Genomic DNA, 23,327 nt, shown 5'->3' on the forward strand with positions numbered 1-23,327 from the left:
AGCAAGATAAGACCTTTCCTCTTGAAGAGTTCATAGATTAGTGGGATAGACAGATATGTATACAATAAGAAATAAGATCTTATAAACATATGTATAAAACATTTCCTTAGAAAAATATGCACCAAAAAAAAGAAAAAAGAAAAATATGCACCAAAAGGAAATACGCCAAAAGTTAGCAGGGATTATCTCTATCAGATGATTTTTCCCCTTTTAGCTTACTGTATTTTTAGACATTTTCCTTCAATGTATATTTATTAATTTTGAAATGAAAAGAATCATGTACAAAGAGCGGCACAATAAGACACATGCTGTATTGGAAGTGTGCACAGTATTCTAAAGAAGCAACTAACATGTCTTGGGAAATGAAAAGAAAACTTTACAATGTGTTGTACTGATATGTGTCTTTCACAAGCCAAACGAATGCAATGTATGGCCTTGTTTGGATTCTGATCTAAGCAAACCATCTGTAAAAATATTTATAAGGCAAGTGGGGAAATCTGAACTTTGGCTGGATATTTGATGATAGTGAAGTATTATTATTATGAGATATGATAAAGGTATTACAATAATGCTAGGGAAAATGAACCCTTATCTTTTAGGTAAACATACTGGTATGCTTGTGGGTAAAATGATATGAAGTTTGGGATTTTTACAGGTGAATATAAAATAAAAACAGTGGTCATGATTACTGAAATTGGGTAATGAATTCATGGAGTTTGTTTCAATATTTTTCCTCCTTTTGTCTTTGTCTGAGACTTTCTACAATACAATATGCAATAATAATATAAAATTTTCTCTAAACAACTTCAAATATCTCCATCTTCAAGACTAAGCTCAAAAGGCATCTTCTATAGTGAATGATCAATCCATATGTAACACTGATGAAGTTACTGTGCCTTGTATGTTGTTTATTTCACAATCATGTGATCTGCTTCAATGACACTTGTCTTACAACCTCAACATATATTTGTTTATATTATTCAATGTTTCTGGTGTGCTTATACATAACAATTGAATATTTTAATTTTTATGATTAAAACAAGAAAACTTCTCTTTGAAACCTTTCCTGATCATTCACTCCATTATTTGTACCCCACCCGAACACTGCATATACAACAGGGAACCTGTAAACACTCTTGTGTTTATTTGTTCACTTATATTTAAGTGACATCAATGTGTAGCTTGTGAAAAGCATTCGCTAAATAGTTGTGGTGGTGCTTGTTATAATCACAGTCATTTCTCCCAGGCTATAAAACCAGCAGTGACTATATCTTACTTATCTTTGTATACTCGGCAATTATCTTAATACCTGGTACATTCTGAGTGCTCAATAAATATCTCTTAAGTGAATGAATGAATAAATGAAACTTAGGATTACTCTACTCATAGATCTATACCGAGTCTGGTAAAAAAAAAAACATTCATAAGACTGAGAAATGTAAATTAATTCATGCCTTAGAGTTTACCCCATGCTCCACAGTTCATTTGGTCAGAAATGTAACACATTCTTAGATTTAACACTTTGAGTGCAAATGACAGGGAAAAGCCAAATACTTTTTTCATTTTTGGCAATCAATGCAATGTCCTCAATAGCCGTGAAAGTGAAAGTCAATCTACTCTTTGCAACCCCATGGACTATACAGTCCATGGAATTCTCTAGGCCAGAATACTGGAATGGGTAGCTTTTCCCTTCTCCAGGGGATCTTCCCAACCATGGGATCAAACCCGGGTCTCTCACATTGCAGGTGGATTATTTACCAGCTGAGCCACAAGGGAAGTCCAATAGCCATCCTTTACCATATTTGTATCCTGAGACCCTCCCAACTGCAAACATACATTGTGGAGAGAGGCAAGTTAGAGGATGGGACATAGGATGGAGTGGAGCTGAGGGATTAGATCAGAGACAGAGTAAATCTCCATGAATGGCTATTTCACCAAATTTTTGGTAATGTTTCTTAAAGACTAAAAATACTTCATGACTTATTTTTTAGGTTGTGTCAAAACATTCCTGGTATAAAATGATTTGATCAAGGGACTCCCCTGGCTGTCCAATGGTTAATACTCTGCTTCCAAGAAGGGGGCAAAAGCTGGATCCCTAACTAAGATCTCACATGCCGCACCATGAAGTTAAAAAAACAAACAAACAAAATGATTTGATCAAGACACGTATTCAACTGTTCTCCACAATTACATTGCAAGGTAAACAGAGCCTGCCACCTGTTTTAAAGAAGAGGAAAATAAGGAAATTTACCCTTCACTTGGATAGAATTTTAAATTGGGAGATTTAATTTTTTCAAATGTGGCCTACTGGGATACTAATGTTATGTCATTACTGCCAAGAAAAAACTGTTTGCTTTATTTATTTATTGTAATGTAGAAAAAAATAGCTTTATTGCTTTGCCAGGCAAAGGGGGCATCAGGTGATGAGGGGAGAACTGTGACCTTCTCTGAATGAAGAGTGCTCCAATCAAGTAGTTAACATCTTCAATTTGGTGGGGTTTTTAGTTCTACAGACGATCTCAAATATATTGTGTTTCCCTTGAGGGGGATGCTGGACCCTGCCCCCAAGGCTGCATTACTGTTTCTTGAAGTAGGTGCTAGATCCAAAGTACTCCTTAGATTCTTAAAGTATTTGAGTGATATCCAAACTCAAAGCCCTTCAGAATGAGGGAGATTTGTTCGTTAGCTTGGTTGCTTGTTTGTTTATTTTTAGGTACTTGAACAACTAACTTGCTCCTTGAAAAGCAGGGATACAGAAATCAAAGGCCTTATTGTGCTGAATTCTTCTCTGTGGTCATTATTCAGACTAGTTCCCAGCATGCCACAGTCCAAAGGAAAGGGTCCAAGATCTGTTTAAAACTCAGAGACTAAACAACTTACTCAGCACCCTGCTCACATTATTAGTGTTGCTTGTATTCATTATTTTAAAGTCTTTTTTGATAGCTCTTTTCATGCAATAATCTTAGGCTTCTGGAAATCATCTCAAAACATAGGAAGCGCCTCCCTGACCTAGTTATGATGAAAAATGCTTTTCATGACTATCCCGTCTCTTCAAGGAACCTTGGAACAACCAAGTTCTTAAACATAATTGAATCCCAGGGAAGAATTTTACAGAAGTGCAGCTTTCCCCCCGCCTTTCCCCTTTCTTTCTTTGAAGAGGGATTTCCCATGGCGAGAAAGGGAATTTTTTTAAATTGAAATTGGCTCCTCCTGCTGCTCACCTATCCCTGACTATGGAGGATATTCACTCTTCGGGGAACAAGCAATGGGTGTGTGTGGGTGTGGGTGTGTGTGTGTGTGTGTGTGTGTGTGTTTTCTGTTTCAGCATCTAGGAGAGTGACTGTGTTGCAGCAATCTATTTGAAAGAATGTTCCCTAAATATCCCAATTTAAAAGACTCCATAGAGCTGAAACAAGAGCACCAAGAGAGCCCTGGTATTGACAAATCACAAAAGGCACAGCTTTTCTAAGAATATAAGAATTATATCTGTCTTGCTTCCCTGGTGGCTCAGAGGTTAAAGCGTCTGCCTCCAATGTGGGAGACCTGGGTTCGATCCCTGGGTCGAGAAGATTCCCTGGAGAAGGAAATGGCAACCCACTCCAGTATTCTTGCCTGGAGAATCCCATGGACGGAGAAGCCTAGTAGGTTACAGTCCACGGGGTCGCAAAGAGTCGGACACGACTGAGCAACTTCACCTTCACCTTTAGGTACAGAAGGTAGAATGGAAAGGACTTTTTGGAGAAGATATCCCAGAATAATCTCAAAGCAGAACCCTCTGCCTAAGGTTATCTAGCTTTCCTTAACAGGAGCACAGGCAGAGAAGGCACTTGGTCCCTGAGGTAACATTTACTTGGAAGGTTAGGACAATGATGTCCACGACCCTGACTGCAGGATCAGCCCTAGGACTGCGGCACAGAAAATACGCTAGCCCGTCTGTCATCCCTCCCCCGCTTCCATTAGTGGAGGGAATTGGAGTAGCTTTGGAGTTGCTGACGCCATCCCTTCCCGCCTCTGACTCCCAGAGAGCATGCGCTTCCATCCTCACTTCCTCTCAAGGAGGGAGCAAGAATAAGGCGACGCCCAAGTCGACCCGCTGCCCGTTCTTGTCACAGGAACTTCAGCACCCACGGGACGGACAGCGCTCTCCTCCACCTGGAGACCTGAGTCCCGAGCGCCCACTGTCTAATTAATCCCTTTACTCCGGAGCCCGGCAGAGCTCCATTAGACGCGGATCCCCGCCACTAGCCCTCCCCGCGCCCTCTCCTAGCTTTTCCTGTTTTTACCCCTCCTTTTCATTCATAACAAAAGCTACAGCTCCGGGAGCCCGGCGCCAAGCTGTTTCCGAAGCCAAGTGTGGAAGAATGGGTTTCCTTTGGACCGGCACTTGGATTGTGGTATTGGTGCTCCACAGCAGCCCAATTCAGGCTTTCCCCAAACCGGCAGGCAGCCAAGGTACGTGGACCCTTTTCTTCCCACCTCGCTTCTATTTCGCTACGGAAGGTAAAGCTTGATATAATGCGCGAGCTGTACATCACCGTGCCTTGTTTTCTGATCACATGATATCCATGCACATTGACAAAGAAATCAGTTAGGACTTAGAGCCAGAAGACAAATTTTCCTCACTTTTTAAATGATAGAGCAGTAACATGGGTTGTTTTTTGAAATTGGGAGGGGGTGGCTTTTCCGCCTATTAAAGTGGTTTGATTGTTTGTTTGGTTTTTTCCCTAGTCATCTTACAACTTTTCTCAGATTTTCTGTTCATAACGTGTTCAGTGTGTGATAAAAAAGCTTTTAATTATGCTCTGTCTCCTTGAAAACAGCTGGTAAACCAAGTGTTAGAACTCTGTTAGATTTCTGATCAGGAAAAAAAGTGTAATTCTATACACTGGGATAATAAGCAAAGGCAATGCTGATAATCATTTTTATTGTATAATCTTATAATTTTTGTTAATATATATTTTTGTTTCACAGTCATCCAAAAATATTTCTATTTTCTTTTTTGAAGATTTTATTTAATGAGACACATTGTCTTTTGAATACACAATTAAATTTGCATTTGTGTTTATTCTAGACAAACCCCTACACAATAGAGAATTAAGTGCAGAAAGACCTTTGAATGAGCAGGTAGGTCAGAAGTAAATGCTATTTCATTTTATTTTAGTTATTGCTATTTAATGTAATCATGGTGTGACCTTTTAGCCATTTGGAATTCACAGACCTCAAAACTTAGTAATAAACTGACTGAAATTATGATGAGAAATATAATTTTGGTAATTTCTGAATCCTGACAGTTGAATATAGAGAGTTCTGTATAAAACAAAGAGCTGACTGCATAAAAACCCAGTAAGCTCAACATCACATCCACTCTATTGTATGATTTCTTAATTTATCAGAGATTTATCTTTTACCAATATTACCAGAGAAGAGAATTAATATTTATAGACTATTTTTTCTTTCTTTTATTTCATTTAATCCTTATGACAATACTTTGAGATAAAAATATTACATTTTACAAACAATAAAACTAAATCCCACAAGGATTAAATTATTTAGCTATCATGTTTGGTAAGTGGTAGAGCAATGATTTAAAACCAGGTCTATCTCCTGTTTGTTTCACAGATTGCTGAAGCAGAAGCAGACAAGATTAAAAAAACGTACCCTCCAGGTAATAAGAAATTAGTTGATGCTAATTTAAATAATGTAGGCTTTGAGAAGCTTAACTAAAATGGATGTGCTGGGCTTGGGGGCTTTTCTTCCAGAAAACAAGCCAGGTGAAAGCAATTATTCCTTTGTTGATAACTTGAACCTGCTAAAGGCCATAACAGAAAAGGAAAAAAATGAGAAAGAAAGACAATCTGTAAAAATTTCCCCAAATGATAATAAATTTAATGTGGAAGATGTTGATTCAACCAAGAATCGAAGACTGATTGATGATTATGATTCTACTAAGAGTGGACTGGACCGTAAATTTCAAGGTAAATGAAGAAAAAGAACTTTTGCTACCTATTTTCTCTAATCTGTAGTTTCCCATTATAGGTAAGAGAAAGTCCTATACTTTGAAAATATCTGTTAGACACTCACAATCCTTTATTAGTCCATGTCCAAAATTGAGAAAAGGCCCAAACTTAACTGTATATCATGCACAATTCCAGCACCACAGAAGCCCAGGTTTTATTGTCTCTTTAAAGGGTCCTTTGAGTTCATTTTAACATTCTAATTTATTTTAACTATAAATACAAAATATCATAATTCCCATATAATTAAATCAACAAAATCCCCCCCACACGCATTCCAAGATGAAATACTTATTACTCCCTTTCCAGTGTTCTCTTCCTAGCTATAGCCTGTCTCCCTAGGCATTCTAACCTTTCCATGGCTTCAGTTCTCATCTATATCCTGATGTCTCATATCACTAGCCCAGACTTCTCTGAACTATAGACCTATAACTATCTACCAACTTAACGTCTTCCCTTTGAAGTCTCAGAAGCAGCTCAAACTTAACATGTCCAATATTAAACTCATAATTTCTGTAAACCTTATAATTTAGCCCTCTTTCCTCTAGGAAAGGCACTACTATACATCCTATTTTTCAAGACAAATCTAGGAGTCAAACCATTATTTTCCTTACCTCTTACATTCTAATCCATCAGTCTTATCAATTTTACTTCCTATGTGTCATCTTAATTTTTTTCCTCTATTACCAATCACCTGCATCCTTTTCCAAGCTCCAATCATATCTCATTTGAACTACAGAAAAATCTTTTAATGGATCTTCCAGCATTCACTCTGACCCCCTCCAGCTTATTCATATAGCAGCCAGAGTGATCTATTCAACACACAAATATGAGCATGTCACTCTTTGGCATAAAACCTGCTAATAGATTCCCATTTCTCAGGATAAAAGCCAAAATCCTTAATGTGTCATCTCCAGTCTTACATGGACTGTCTACTTCTCTGGTTTATCCAGCACATGATCTGGTAGAAACCTTGTTTCTTTCCATCATGGCACTGATTGCAGTTTGTAATTTTATATCCCTGAGTGTGACTACTTATGATTTATCTTTTTCTCCTAAAATAAACTGAAAACTCCCCATGAGAACAGAGAGAATATAGTCCCAGTGTCTGGAGCTCATGAACTGATAAATGAACAAATACACAAATAAGGGAATACATGAGGGAATAAATTAAATATTGTACCGAGGCATTGAGATCTGCCTCAATTCCTCAGTGTGTCTTCCATTCTGAGTACTGGTTCTTAGGAGTGACTATAGATTTTCTTATGTGTCTTAATTCTCTTCCATGGGCCACAAGAGAACTATACTGATTATCTCTGCCAGAAAACAATTACTAACTAGACTTTTATAGGCCATCATAGCCTGAGGAGAATTGTGTTGTATATGTATGGGGTAGGGGAGATGGTCTATATTTTTATACATTCCATGTTGCATACTACGTGAAAAAGTTTTTTTAATTCTTTTTTTAACCTAAAATATTTGGGCTAGCAATAAATAGGTACTGGGTATAGCTGCATGTGAAACAGATTCAACCACTTGGGTGGAGTTGACCATTTAATGAAAATATAAAAATCATCTAATGTTTGTCTGACTGTTTTTTGGTCAGATGGGTTGTGCATGCAGACAGAGGTAGATCTGTTTGTGATCTGATCACTAACTGAGAAACTTAATTTTAACATTGTTCAGTATTTTATTAACATCCCAATAGATTCTGAACTATCAAGTGCTAGGCTGATGGCTCTAGGCTTGCCCTAGGGGTCATTTTAAGTCCACTTGAGTATATATAGAAGATTCTTGGAGAGAACGGTTTATGAGTAAATTGTTAATCTTCTCTCATACCCTGGTAATCCTGGAACCAGAAGGTTTGGGACCACCCAGGTGACTGGAGCCTCAGAGACATGCAAACTTTCATCCTAGTAGAGAGGCCGAGGGGCGTAACTTCTGCAGGGCACTTTTATACATTTAGGAAACCTCTAAATGAGCTTGTGCTGGAGAACCCAACAACTCTCCTTCTTGGTGTTTTCTACAGTATGTGTGAGTTAGGATTTTTCCAAGTTTCTTTTAAGAAATATTGCTTTGGGGCTTCTCTGTGCATTCACCAAACAAATATTCATTGAGAAATTACTAATTATCAGACTATGAGCTAGACAGTAAGCTCTGTGTAGTTAGGGACCTGTCTAAACTATTTATCACTGTATTTCCAGTCTTAGCCCCTATTAAGAGTTTAATACTAACATATTGAATAAATGAATGTTAAGTAACATATTAGTTGCTGGAAATTCAAACTCAACTGGGCAGATGATGGGACAAGGCCCTTTTATATCCACTTAGAACTGGAGCTGCATTAAAAAGTTATAAACGTTGAACTCATGTTTGCTTCCCCTCTGAGGTCTATATAGGAGGGTGAAATACCCTTTCATGAGCAGTAGAGAAGTCATTCTGAGTAATTCTTTCCATTGTGGAGGAGCAGGGGAAATCATGGAAGGCAAGGAGCATTGCCCCACAGTTCAGCTATTAACCCCATCTAGCCAAGCTGTACTAGGGGAGATCTGAATTCTTGGCTCCAGAGAATCCAGCAGTGCGGGGAGGAAAGAGGCTACTTTTTTAGAGTCTTGCTAATGTTCTCCCTGTAGTGAATTAAATGAACTGAAAAGCAGCTGTCTCAGTTATTTTCCAGCTTCAGCAGGCAATCACTATTCTTCCTTTTGCAGATCCCAAGGGATAAATGGGAAGGGAAATAAATTCTTCTGCCTTTCCCTAGACCTGGGCAGTTTCTGCTACACTTATTCCCCAGAGTCTGACTTCCAACCTACAAATGGACAAATCAGACCTAAGTGACAGCGAATCTCTGCTCTGGAAAAAATGGATGAGGAACCCAATTTTCAGTCAGCCAGGAGGGGAGCTGATTTTACAGAGTTTTCTAACGGACTTTCTTGCTCGTTAGTCATTCTAGTACATAGGACTCAAAGGCCTTGCAGCTTACTGGTTGGCCTGCGATTCGGCAATAATACACTGTCAGAACACTCCCAGCCCTCCATGAGTAAGCACCCTGCTCACTTTCCTAAGCTTCCTTCCAAACAACACAAAGATGATATTCTGCCTGAGGCTGCATACCCTTCCATCTTTACAGAGTCTGGAAAAATCTATGAATCCCCATGAGCTACAAACGAAAAAGATGAACCAGAATAGAAATATGTACTAGGTTCTTCTTTCTGAGAGTGAATATGTTCACAATTATTTGGACAGAATTTGGCTAGGGATTCAATGTCTATTTTCTCTAGAAGATAACTACAGTTCCTTTATTTCAGGTGCAAATCCACTGTCCATAGTAATACAACTACATTAACTTTCATATGATACTTGGCAATTTAAAAGGTGCTTTTACATCTTACCTCGTTTGATCCTCAGAATCCCGTGAAATACATGCTCTTAATAACTTCCTTTATAGTGGTCCAAGAATATATAAATAACAAGAGAAATCATTGGAGCTAAATTTCTGATCTTTCCAAGCTGCCTAGAGGTGACAAGAGGAGTTAAGTGCCTTGTAAACTTGCACATATGACTATCCTCTTCCAGGGGGTATAGATTATTGTTGCTCAATTGCTCAGTCGTGTCCAACTTTTTGCTACCGCATGGCCTGCAGCACTCCAGGCTTCCCTGTCCTTTACTGTCTCCCAGAGTTTGCTCAAACTCATGTCCATTGAGTCAATGATGTAATATAGATTGGAAAAGACCAATTGCTTCCTGGGAGTGCTCTGTGGGACATGGTGCCATTCTTCCTTGCCACCAACCCTACTGTATCCTTCTTTTTCCTCAGGATGGGCCTTTGCTTTAGTCTGGAGTGGTACTGCCAAACATACTCCCAGGAAAGCCAAGCATACATGTCTTCAAGCTTCTCTGCAGAGGTTTCCATAGATTTACATATTGTATTGTGCAAATCTGTTATCACATTTTAAAAGTTTAAATTTTAGGGACATAAAAAAGTTCCTTATTCTCTGGAAAAAGGGTTGTCACATTAAGCTGCCTTACATAAAGGCACCCTGATACCTGTTCACAAGTGAACAGTTATTCCAAGTAAGTCACAAAATCTTCAGTACATACTCTTTGATTCTGGGTGTGAGGCAGGTTCCCCCTCCCTCAGCCCAGAAATTTGCCTGCAAAGGGAATACATGTGCCGATAATACCCATCTACTCCTTGTGTAGAAATGGAATATCAAATTATGTAATATATAGAAGAGTGCGTTGAACAATAAGGCATAGTATCTATTGGTATTTTACTTTTTGTACTATTAGCACTAAAAATGGAGAGGCCTTTTGTGTTGTCTTCAGATCTTCCTTTTATAACCACATAAGAAGCTTTCAGAATTTCCATTACCATCTTAGACTCTTGAAGTCAAATTTCAAACCAAGAGTTTACATGGACAAAGCCCCACCTTAAGTATATTCCAAACATACCTGAGTGTACAAGATTCAGATTCTAAATCTAATGTAATCCAAGAAACAGGCCTGTGATCACCACAATGTGAAGTTGTGATTGCTCTGTCTAGATGATCCAGATGGCCTTCATCAACTTGATGGCACTCCTTTAACCGCTGAAGACATTGTCCAGAAAATTGCTACCAGGATTTATGAGGAAAACGACAGAGGAGTATTTGACAGGATCGTGTCCAAACTGCTGAATCTTGGCCTAGTAAGTCATATGCATGAGAACAAACCAAATTCGTACAGTTTGGAACATGCTAAGAAGCCAAACCACTTGATTCAGAGAGCCAAATGTTTATAATGTGTCTACTTTATACCAGTCACCATGAGTTTCGAGGACAAGTAAGACTCCATTCTTTCCCTCTAGGAATTTATGGTTTATCAGAGGCGCTAGAGGGCTTCCTTGGTGGCTCAGAGGTTAAAGCGTCTGCCTGCAACGTGGGAGACCTGGGTTCGATCCCTGGGTCGGGAAGATCCCCTGGAGAAGGAAATGGCAACCCACTCCAGTATTCTTGCCTGGAGAATCCCATGGATGGAGGAACCTGGTGGGCTACCGTCCACAGGGTCACAAAGAGTCGGACACGACTGAGCGACTTCACTTTCACTTTCAGACAAGTACACACATTCTCATACTACAAGTTGTGTAAGAACCATCAGCATGATTTAGTATGCCAGAAGATGGATTATATCCAGTTAAGCAATAAGGAAAAGATTCAGAGGAGGAGGTGTTTGAAGTGAGTTTAGAAGGATGGTTAGGATTTAACCAGCAGAAATGTTTTAAATGTGTGAGATGAGAAAGGAATAAGATGTGCAAAGCCGTGCAATGATTAGGAAGCCCTACACAATCTAATCTGACCCTACGCTCCCCCATCTTGGTTCCCAGGCACGTTAACACAGTCCTGGCAGGCTTTAGGAGGCTGCTAAATTTGCAGGTTTCAACAGTTGCCTACCATGACCTGCACCTGAGGGTTGAGAAACAACTTGAGGATTGTTTTCTGTGGGTTCCAACAGTAAAGACTGCCTCTTCCCAGGAGTGTTGGGCAGTCACTGTGACAGTCAGTGCGTACTAGGGGCATAAACAAGGGTTGTTCAGAAAATGGACCAGAATATTCTCTTGTCTTCTAAAAATATGTGTTCAGCTAAAGAGTTTAGTATTTTTAAACCACAAAAATAGAACTAAGTTATATATATTTTGACTTTTTGTAACAGATTACAGAAAGTCAGGCACACACACTGGAAGATGAAGTTGCAGAGGTTTTACAAAAATTGATCTCTAAGGAAGCCAATAATTATGAAGAGGAACTCAATAAACCAACAAGCAAGACTGAGAGTCAGACTGGGAAAATACCAGAGAAAGTGGTAAGTATATGCAAATACATATGCATCAATTATGTATGTGTGTATACGCATGTGCATGGATGTGTGTACTTACATTTGTATATAATTAATACAGTTTAGTTCAGTCTCTCAGTTGTTCTGACTCTGCAACCCCATGAATCACAGCACGCCAGGCCTCCCTGTCCATCACCAACTCCTGGAGTTCACTCAAACTCATGTCCATCGAGTTGGTGATGCCATCCAGCCATCTCATCCTCTGTCGTCCCCTTCTCCTGCCCCCAATCCCTCCCAGCATCAGAGTCTTTTCCAATGAGTCAACTCTTCGCATGAGGTGGCCAAAGTACTGGAGTTTCAGCTTTAGCATCATTCCTCCCAAAGAAATCCCAGGGCTGATCTCCTTCATAATGGACTGGCTGGATCTCCTTGCAGTCCAAGGGACTCTCAAGAATCTTCTCCAACACCACAGTTCAAAAGCAGCAAGTCTTCAGCGCTCAACTTTCTTCACAGTCCAACTCTCACATCCATACATGACTACTGGAAAAACCATAGCCTTGGCTAGACAGACTTTTGTTGGCAAAGTAACGTCTCTGCTTTCGAATATGCTATCTAGGTTGGTCATAACTTTTCTTCCAAGGAGTAAGCGTCTTTTAATTTCATGGCTGCAATCACCATCTGCAGTGATTTTGGAGCCCAACTTATATTACTTAGTAAAGATTATGTCTTATACTCCAGAGTAAAATAACACATATTATGTGAAATGGTTATCTCACATACAATTCATATAATCCCAGTGCACTGGATTCAAATGTTTCACAACTCTTGGTATTCAACTTCTGTTCACAGTGGATGCCATCATTTGCCCTCAACACCCCCCCCCCCCCCGCAAAAAAAAAAAAAAAAACCTGGATTGATTTGATATTTTTCCACACCATCTTTTTTTTTAACTTTTTATTTTGTATTACGGTATAGCCGATTAACAGTGTTGTGATACTATCAAGTGGGCAGCAAAGGGACTGCCATGCATATACTTGTATCTATTTTCCCCCAAACTCCGCTCCCAACCAGGCTGCCATATAACACTGAGCAGAGTTATCTGTGCTATATGGTAGGTGCTTATTGGTCATCCATTTTAAATACAGCAGTCCTCACCAACTTTTCTATTCCGCAGAGCTAGTTGCCTCATACTGCCTCTCCATCTCCCCTGAGCCCTTCCACCTGCTGCTTCCTCTTTCCATTGACTCAGGGGTCTGTGTCATCCTTTACTGAGACTTGTCATTCCGTCATCTTTCATCTCCCTGGACTCCTTACCTCTTCATCTTTTCTTTGGCCTTAGCCAAGCTTCTAAAATCATTCACTCCTTGAATTCTTTTGAACTTCTGTTTGGAGCCAACCATAGGGGGTATAAGAGAATATCAAACTCCTCACCTCTCCTTTCATTTTCTTCACCAGAGTGCCCACACCCCATGACTGCTCATCCCCTTCAACACCCTATCACAGATACAAGGGAAAAGTGGCTTACAGACTTATGGTCCTGTTTTAGGGGAGGCTAGAGAACAGAAATTGGTATGAATTGTTCTGTTTTTACTAGGTAGGTTAAAAGCTCTCCTTTATTCTCCCTACTTCCAATCTCCACCATCTGTCATCTTTTATAACAGCTTTAGAAGATCCACCTACCATAAAAAATTTTCTAGACTTATCACATAACTCATGGTTTTCACTCAAGCTTACCAGTCTGAAGTAAAACTGACATATCAATTTTCTTCCTTCACTCCCATTTTGTACTCCTTACTTCTCATCTCTAAAATCTCCTTATGCATTAATGAAAACAAAATTATTCTTTCAATAAATATTTATTGAGATACCACCTATGTACCAAGCACTGGGGATACAATGCTCATTTAGAAAGGTATAATCCCTGTTTTCATGAAGCTTAAAGCCTAAAGGAAAAGGTAGATGGTCTTCAAATAGTCATGTATTTTAATTGCAACTGTATTAAATGCTCTGAGAAAAGGAACATGGTTCTGTAAAACCTCATAAAAAAGGAACCTGTCTTGGACTTAGGTTGGGGAGACTTCCTGGAGGAGGTGACTTGAGTCAAAAACTGAAGTTAGGCATTAACTAAACTGAATAGGAATTAACAAGAGCAGGACTTGTTAATAACTGAATAGGAGTTAACTTGTGAACATGAAAGGCAACAAAGAGAAGGATGTGTGGAGTACCCAAATGACTGAAACCAGACAGTGTAGCTACTGCATATTTTTAAAAAAGATAACCTTGGCTACAACGTGGAAAAGGCAGGGATGGAAATACACTGGAAGGTAGTTGTGTACCAGTTAGAAGGGAAGAAGTCAAGGTAGCTTAGACTAGAGTGGGACAGTGAAGAAAGAAATGTACAAATTTGGGATAAACTTAGAAAGTGTGGCCAGTAAGGCTCCTGATGTATCAAATGTAGGGAAATGAAGAGAAAGAGGCAAGCAAAGCTCTTACATTTCTGTCTAGTTCACTAAGTAGAGAATGGATCATTAAGATAGGGAACATTGTCTACACATCAGGTCTGGGAAAAAATCCTGTGTACCCTGCCAGACAGGCCTTAAAATGTCACCCAGAAATCCCTAAGGTATGACGCTCTGCTAGTATCAGACATTGTAACAGGCTTTCCTGTATCTTGGCATCTTCCCTTTTGGTAGATTCTAAAACTCAAAGTTCCTTTCCTTAGTGAAAGGCAATTTTATGAAAAAACATTCATGAGTATTGGTAAAGGGAAACCTGGCCAGAACAGGAACCTGCCTATTCTCCCTGGAGCAGGATTCAGGGTCTTCAGGTAAAGCACCTGTCTCTAAATCTCAGTGCCCTTCCCATGTGACTTGACGCCCACATTCCTGGAAAAGAGTTTGATCTTGTGAAGGAAGAGGTGTTTGTGCACTTTAAAATTCAACAGCATCACAGACAAGTGTCCATTAGTTCTAACAAAATGTTTATTTTGTACTTATTTCTGCTCCCCTCCCCGCAACTGGAGACTCCAATGGCAGCAATTCAAAATGCTTTTACTAACGGAGAAAATGATGAAACAGTATCTAACACTTTAACCTTGACAAATGGCTTGGAAAGGAGAACCAAAACCTATAGTGAAGACAACTTTGAGGAACTCCAGTATTTCCCAAACTTCTATGCACTACTGAAAAGTATTGATTCAGGTAAACATTTTTTTCTGCTCACGTGAAACAGAAACAGTAATTCCAGGAAATGTGTGGGTGGGATTTTTTTCTTCCTGTTTTCAGTTTCTGAATTCAACCATCAATGACATATATTATGGCCTTGGGGGAAATGGTTCTCATTGATTTTTTTTTTTTCAAAAGAAGTGTACTAGTCATGGAAATATTTAGGAAAGGATAATCAGGAAAGGTGGTATTTCTGGATAATTTAATCTTCATGTTAACAGAGGGTTCATTTATTTGTTCAATAAACAGGTATTGAACACATGTTGTGTTTCTGGTATTGGAGAGAACCTTGTACCCATGTAGGGATGAATCAGAGAGCATTCCCAGCCTGACCCAGTTCAGCCAAAGCTTTTATTGCAAATCTCTTTAAGGTTTTATTTTCCTCCTTCAGTAGAACAGTGTATGGAACATAGTTTATTATTTTTAAATGATATAGAATTTTGCTTTTTAAATATTTTCAACTTGTCTTCAAATGAATTGAAGTGAACTAAACATTGGACTAATGAAGGTCGGGAGCTCAAAACACACTTGGGAAATGATTTGCTTTTCTAAAAAATGAAATCTTTAATGTAGTGTTCTCTTTTCTAAGTGCTCCAAAATGAGTTGACTGAAGATTTCAGTTCATGTTTATTTTTGGTTAATCTGCAAGGAGGATAATAATGTGCCAATTTTCTGTTGTTGTTATTGTCTAGATAGATGCCCTGTACTGACTTATGGCTTTTCTTCCTCCTGTTTAAAGATTCATCCCCAGACTGAACATTTGTAATAAAGATTTCTGTAATTGTAACATATTTTCCCAAGAAGTGACCTTAGAGTGAGCTTTCATTTCTGGAGAACATCCTTTTGTCCTTCAGTCCCAGACATTGACCAGATGGCACCCAGCCCCCCTGCTGGTGTCTGCAGGGCTTATGCATCTTGAGGGTCCATTCTGAGCCATCTTGCCCTACTGGTTGGCAGATACCCAGCTCAGAACCTCTGTCATCTTGGTGAGTCACTTCTTGTCAGTGAAGTGCATCAGCATGATACTAAATATTTTTATGGATATGACCTTGAGAAAATAATGTGACTGCTGAAGTTATCATTCACCTGCACTTCCCAGGACTTCTCTCCCACATCTCTTCTCCCACCTTCCTCTCTCCCAAGTTTGTGACTTTTATATATTTTTCAGATTCCATCATATGGAATATTGTTTTATTTTATGTGCTTTAATCTTTTCAGTTTCCTTGACCCCATTGCTTCTTGCCTTTATTTTTATAAACTTTTAATTTAAATACTTATACCCATCTATTTCACTCAAGGTCTGAACCAATTGAGAAATAATAAAACAGAAAATGGAAGTATCTTCAATACTGATACAGACTAGGTTGTAGAATGTAGCTTAGTGTGAGAACCAGCAGTGGGCTTGCCTATTCCCTACCCCTCAGGCTACCTCTCAGAACAGCTCTAGTCCTAGAATAGTTGGAGTTTATAAACCAGGCCTATTTTCCAGGTCCCTGGCTTCCACTGTTGCAAAGCAGTGGAAAGAAGATTCCAAATGCCCATCAGTCAAGAAATGTCGACTAATGTCTGTTGGCTACCAGCCCCATCTGTGAGAAGGCTGAAAAGTTGGGGGAAAGGCTAGAAGTAGTAGAGAAAATCTTTCATGGCAGCAAAAGAGTAGGGATGCTGTCCTCTAGCAACATAGGTTTTCTTTTCTTAAAAAATGGAAATAGATTTTTTTTTCCTGATTTTAGAATTAATGCAGCCATTGAACTACTATAGAATCACTGGTCACCTTCTTCTATCAAGATACAGAACAGTATGTCAAATATGAAGTTTCCGAGAAACGGCTAACAGTGGTTAATCTACAGGAAGTTAATCTATAGTGGTTTGCCCATAGGAAGTAAGCATTGGGGGAGGGGAAAAAGAGAATATTGTGTTCACTTTTTACTTCTGTACCATTGGAATATTTTCATGATTTGTGTATGTTCTTTGAAATGAAATCGAGGTTGAAAGCAATATATACTCCTGTTAAAAAATCAACCTTGAATTTAAAAACTGAACGTACATGTGTGTTCCTATTTCAAATATTAAGCTTGATTAATGAAAAGAGGTCATTCTTGCCCTCAAAAACATATGAGTAGAGAAGGGTTATTGGGTCACCAATCTTCTAACTTTCCTTTGAGTTTCTATTATTCCTGGTTGCAAACGATATCATCTACTCTATCAGTAAAATATTCTAGATTATGGTAAACCTCTTTGGAAAAGTTATAATTACTCATTTATGAAAAAATTAAGTATATCAGTACATTGTCCTATATTCCCAGTCAAGACGTGGGCTTTTCATAAATATATTTTAGGTATAAATGGGTTAGCTATAAATGTAGGGAGAACTATTTCAACAAGAGGCTGTACTTCATAAATTAACATTAAAAGATGAAACTATCTGCCACCATTTAAAAAAAATTATTTTGTCCTTTTATATAGAAAAAGAGGCAAAAGAGAAAGAAACCTTGATTACTATCATGAAAACCTTGATTGACTTTGTGAAGATGATGGTAAAATATGGCACCATATCTCCAGAGGAAGGTGTTTCCTATCTTGGTGAGAGTCCTATCTCTTTTGTTTTCACAGTGACTAGTTTTCATTGTCCAAAATGAATGAGAGATTTGGGAATAATTATTTTACTAACTTGATCATTTATATCAAAATAGCCTGACTCATTTGGGTTACCAGAATTGCCCAGCTTGACAATGTATACAAATAAAATTAACCTGACATTTTCAATTCTTTATAGATCCAGTTCAACAACAAACATTTCACCTCTGTTATATTCTGTTTTACTAACATTTTCTAATCATTTTCTCAGGGATAAAACTAAAATTTGTCTTTCTTTTTTCAATTGTGTTCACATGGTTGGGAGTAAGCATCTTGATTTTAACCAGTGGGGTCTGTGTGTGGTGAGCACTGGCCTGGGCAGCAGCAGCTCTGCCTCCTGCTCCCAGCTCTGCCTCCGACCACGTCTGTCATGCCCAGGAGAGCATCCATCTTTCTGGACCTCCGTCTTCTATCTGTGAGATCAAAGACTCGGTTACCTATATCAGGGGCTGATACACTATTGCTCAGTCTGTCCCATGACCTATTTTTGTATAGCACACAAACTAAAAATAGCTTTTACATTTTTTAAATGGTTGAAAAAAAGTCAAAAGAAGAATAGTATTTTGTGACATGAGAAGACTAAATAAAATTCAGACTTCAGCATCTGTAAATAAAGTTTTACTGGAACAGCCATGTTCCTCTGTTTAAGTGTTGACCATAGATGCTTTTGTGCTACAGAGACAGTTGAGTAGTTGAGACTGTGTGGCCCACAAAGTCAAAAATATTTACTCTTTGGCCCTTTATAGAAAATGTTTGTCAACCCTTGATTCCTTGAACTTTATAGATAAGCTGAAACAATCTTTGATTCTGCATTCAGGTTGTTAAAAGAAGAAAAGAAGAAGAAAAGCCTTTTGTTTTCCTGCTTTGGTTTAGTTAATTAACAAATACCATTCATCTTAGATGTCCTTTGGGCAAGATGAACCCAGGGCCCCTTACTCTGATCACTGACTGGGGAGAGAGAATTAAATGGAAGAGAAAATATCGTAGGACAGAGTAATCCAGAGTTATTCTGTATAAATGCCTTTTTTTCTACATGAAAACTAGTTTTACTCTTTTTTCTGATTATAAAAGAATATATTTATCTTTAAAAATAGTCAATGCAGAAAGATGTTAAAAAGAGTGAAAAATCACTCATAATACTAGCATCCAGGTAGCATTCTGATTTATATCCTTCCAGATATTTTTCTGTATGTGTGTACACACATACATACCTATGTCATTTTTTTCTTTTTTTTAATGGGCTCAAGTTACACACCATGCTTTGTGGCCTAGTTTACCCACTTAATAGTAGATCAAAAACATTGTTCCAAATCAATCACTGTTTCATGTTAATACTTGGTGACTCAGAAATTCCACACTTAAGTCATTTATCCTATGAAAATAAGCTAGATCTGCCACAAAGTCTTGTGTGCAAGCAAGCCAGGTATTTCTTTTTTTTTTTTCAATTTTTAAGATTTTATTTTTTTTGAAAGTTGTAAACACTGAACTAGTTTCACAAATTAGCAAGAACACTGATTCTTACCCTTTAAGAGTATAATTAAAACAAATGAAGTATTTTTTTAAATTGGGGTTTAGTTGCTTTACAATGTTGTGTTGGTTTTTACTGTACAGTGAAATGAATCAGCTTTATGTATACATGTATTCCCTCCCCTCACCCTGGACCTTGTTTTTTATTTTTATTCCACTATTATTTATAGGTATGCTGTCCAATATGATAGTCACATATTGCTCTTTAAATTGATAATAATTAAAACTAAGCAAAATTTAAAATCTAGTTTCTCATTTGCTCTAGACACATTTGAAAGCCACAGATAGCTTGTGGCTACCGTATTGAATAGCACAGAAATGAGTGTTTCCATCATTGCAGAAAGTTCTATTGGACAGCATTGGCTTATAGAAACAAAACAATGGAAATATTCTTGCTACCCCATAAGAGGAAACTATCTAAATTATTTATTCTTACTTAGACTAAATTTTGTTTTTAATGTTTGTGTGGTTAATAATTGTATGTTTATAAACAATAAATATGATTTAGAAAGACTAAGGAAATAGGGAAATGTCCATGATATACTGTTGGATGCTTAAAGCCATTTAGAACATAACCTTAATTTTGGTGTTTAAAAATGGATATACTGGGAGGGGATTTATGTATACCTATGGCTGATTCATGTTGATGTCTGACAGAAAATAACAAAATTCTGTAAAGCAATTATCCTTCAATAAAAAATAAATAAAATTTTTAAAATGGACATACATACATACATAAAGTTGGAAAGAAATATACCAAAATATGATCTGAGCAAAATAAGTGTTATTTTTTTCTTTATAATTTTCTTATCATTTTCATGTATAACTTTTACAATCAGAAAATGAGTTGTATGTAAAGAATTTTCTGTACAAGCATGTTGGCTTTTGACTTCCACTGCCATGGAGATATACTCTCAGACCCCTGAGAGCTCAGATGCAGCATGAGTAGAAGGGAGAGAAGTAACCTCTTCTCCTCCATCTCAGCACGTGACAATGATCAGTGGTCTACACTTCTGTTCTGGTCCCAACAGTACATGGTGACTACAAAGGTTGCCAGCTGTGGTTGCTATTTCAGAAAAGAAAGCAGAAGGCCTCACACAATAGAATATACTGATTTTCATTTCAAAAAGGGATGGGCTAGGGTAGAAGAAAGAATTTTCTTGAGGCGAAGTAACGCAAATAATGGAATCTTTGTAGACTAATTGTAAAGAAATGCTTGTTTGCACATAGCCCTGTCCTACCAGTGAGGTGGATATCTGACTGGTTAAATAAACTGAATACCAAGAGTATGCATTCAAATTCACTACTGCCTTGACGTGGTCAGAGTCTAGATTTCTATGTGGTAACACCTACAAGATGTTACTCTAAAGAGCAGAATTAGGACAAAGACAAGAATACAGATTTTGGCTTAATATGAGTAGAGAAATTCTCACCCTTAAGACACTTAATATGATGGAGGTCTTAGCTAACTCTTGGGAGTAATCATTTCGCAGAATATAAGTGTATCACTTCAACATGTTGTACACCTTAAACTTACACAGTGCTCTATCGTAATGAAAATAAAAAATTTAAGACTAACAATAGAACTAGCTGCCTCATAGTGAGTGACAGAAATCCAACTGTTTGGCTTATGCAAAAAGGGAATCTATTTCCTTATGTAACCAAAAAGTCCAAGGGTGGGGGTAGTCTAGCTTCATGTTTGTGAAGCCCACCAAAGTGTGAGAATCCATTTCTTCTCCATCTCACTGACTCTTTGAATATTGATTCATTCCACATAAGCAACTCCATTATGAAACAAGATGGCTGGCACAGCCTCAAGCTCACATCTTCATGGTATACCAATCCTCATGGAAAGAGAGCATCTTTCTCCTAGCATTGCATCTCACTGGCCTGACTAGAGTCATCTGCTTCTCCTTGAACTATAGCCCAAGGGATGGGGGAGGCAGACCTGGGTTATTCATGGATTGTAGCTCACCAGGCTCCTCTGTCCATGGATTTCTCCAGGCAAGAACACTGGAGTGGGTAGCCATCCCCTTCTCCAGGGAATCTTCTCAACCCAAGGATTGCACTGGGGTCTGGGCTTTCCTGGTGGCTCAGCTGGTAAAGAATCCTCCTGCAATGCAGGAGACCTGGGTTCAATTCCTGGGTTGGGAAGATCCCTTGGAGAAGGGAAAAGCTACCCACTCCAGTACTCTGGCCTGGAGAATTCCATGGACTGTATAGTCCATGGGGTCGCAAAGAGTCGGACACGACTGAGCGATTTTCACTTTCTCCCACATTGCAGGTAGATTCCTTACCATCTGAGTCACCGGGGAAGCCCATTCAGCCACCACTGGAGCCAAATATGCTGAGAGGGGGAGAGGTGCGGGCTTTCCAAAGGAAAATCAAGATGTAGTTACCAGGAGGCATTGAGTAGACCCAAACCACAGGTGTTCATTATAGTCCCCAATGCTGGATGTGTTCTAGCACTGGCCAGAAATGTGGAAGAGACTTCTGCAACTGACTGACTAGGATGCTGAACTTGAGAACCTCTAATTGTATGCCTTTCAATCCTGAGAGTCAGTGATTTCTAGAAATATAATCCATATCAAAGCATCTTACTAGCGGTGTTTTGCTTTTTTGTTTCATTTTGATTTTGGGTGCAGGGGGTTTTGCTTTGTGCAGGCTTTCTCTGGTTGTGATGAGAAGGGCTGCTCTTCACTGTGGTGTGTGGGCCTCTCACTGTGCTGGCTTCTGTTGTTGCAGAGCACAGGCTCTAGACACAAGAGCTCAATAGCTGTGGTGTGTAGGCTTAGTTGCTCCTCGCATGTGGAATCTTCCTGGATCAGGGATTGAACCTGTGTCCCTTGTATTGGCAGGCTGATTCTTATCCACTGTACCACCAGAGACATCAACTAGCATTGTTAATATTGTGGAATTGCTATTGTGATATTTTGGGTGAGATTTCAACATTTTTAGTAGAATTTTAAAATCATCTTTGAAGACATAACATTGTAATTCTTCTCCTCCCCCTTCCAGAAAACCTGGATGAAACAATTGCTCTTCAGACCAAGAATAAACTAGAAAAAAACGTTACTGACAATAAGAGCAAACTTTTCCCAGGTATGATTTTACTATTTATTTTCCAGCTTTTAGCAAAATAACCCTTTTGAGGGGTAAATCATAAACATCAGTAAATATTGGTAAAGAATTACAGATTTCAAAAAGTTTGAACACCTGAAATCCAACCATAGGATTAAGTAGCTATAACCTTGGCCAGTTTCACTACAGAATCTGATCCCCAGAAGCGCTAAAAAGAAACGAAGGCTTTACTGAAGATTTTTAGGTGGTGGTTTGTGGATAAAGATGAGAACTGTGTCACAGGTTAAACAATCCTTTCTAAAATTCTCCTTTAGGTATCTTTTTCTCTGCCCAGATCACCATCACCCAGACCACTGTCCCAGACCCTCTGTCCCCTCTCTGCTGTCCCCGTCCATGCTGTCCCCTTCTCTCTCCTCTGAGACAGTTTGTGCACCGTGTGGTATGACTTATGCCCTTGTCTCGGTTTCTTCACCCCTGCATCTCCACCTGTCACCCTGCTTAGCATGTCAAATGCCATGGGGTAGACTTTCAGGGATGCAAGATGGGCAAAAAGAGAAAAGATTGCAAACTCTTATACTTTAATTTTGTGTCCCTACCACAGAGATTATGTACGTATATTTGATAGAATACATACCACTTTAAAATGATGTTTTCAAGCAATTTTTAGTAACCTGGAAACATTGTTTCATAATGATGCTAATACCAAAAGCAAGGAACAAAACTGTACTACTAGGGAAAAATTATGCATAAAAAATATATACACACACTACCCCACAAAACTAGTAGTGAATATTTTACAAAATGAGACAATAACTGATTTCTTTTTTCCTATTTTTCTGTAGTAATAAACCTTTTATTGAAAAAAAGCTTATCATTAGACTGCTGATGTTCCCTAGTTTACTGACCATAGCAATGCACTACAGTTGTTTTCAAGGGGTTACTTACTTCATGGTTTGATTCCTTAATTCAATATAGCATTTTTAGAAAGAAATATAGGGATTTTTTGGCCATGTTGTGTGACCAAATTGTG

At 38.5% G+C, this 23,327-nt stretch overlaps 1 protein-coding gene across 1 annotated transcript in view; it reads left to right on the top strand.

The window, feature by feature from the left end:
- Positions 1–4,361: 4,361 nt before the first annotated feature.
- The window catches only part of SCG3 (secretogranin III), a 36,769-nt gene continuing 17,803 nt past the window's right edge, over positions 4,362–23,327 (top strand). The window contains exons 1-9 of the mRNA XM_068966515.1: positions 4,362–4,452; positions 5,072–5,124; positions 5,620–5,665; positions 5,760–5,975; positions 10,562–10,704; positions 11,706–11,855; positions 14,851–15,028; positions 17,519–17,635; positions 22,235–22,318. Of these exons, the coding sequence (XP_068822616.1) occupies positions 4,362–4,452; positions 5,072–5,124; positions 5,620–5,665; positions 5,760–5,975; positions 10,562–10,704; positions 11,706–11,855; positions 14,851–15,028; positions 17,519–17,635; positions 22,235–22,318 (1,078 nt within the window). The remainder of the gene's footprint in view (positions 4,453–5,071; positions 5,125–5,619; positions 5,666–5,759; positions 5,976–10,561; positions 10,705–11,705; positions 11,856–14,850; positions 15,029–17,518; positions 17,636–22,234; positions 22,319–23,327) is intronic.

This window comes from Capricornis sumatraensis, chromosome 2 (genome assembly GCF_032405125.1).
Source record: "Capricornis sumatraensis isolate serow.1 chromosome 2, serow.2, whole genome shotgun sequence".
Lineage (NCBI taxonomy): Eukaryota > Metazoa > Chordata > Mammalia > Artiodactyla > Bovidae > Capricornis > Capricornis sumatraensis.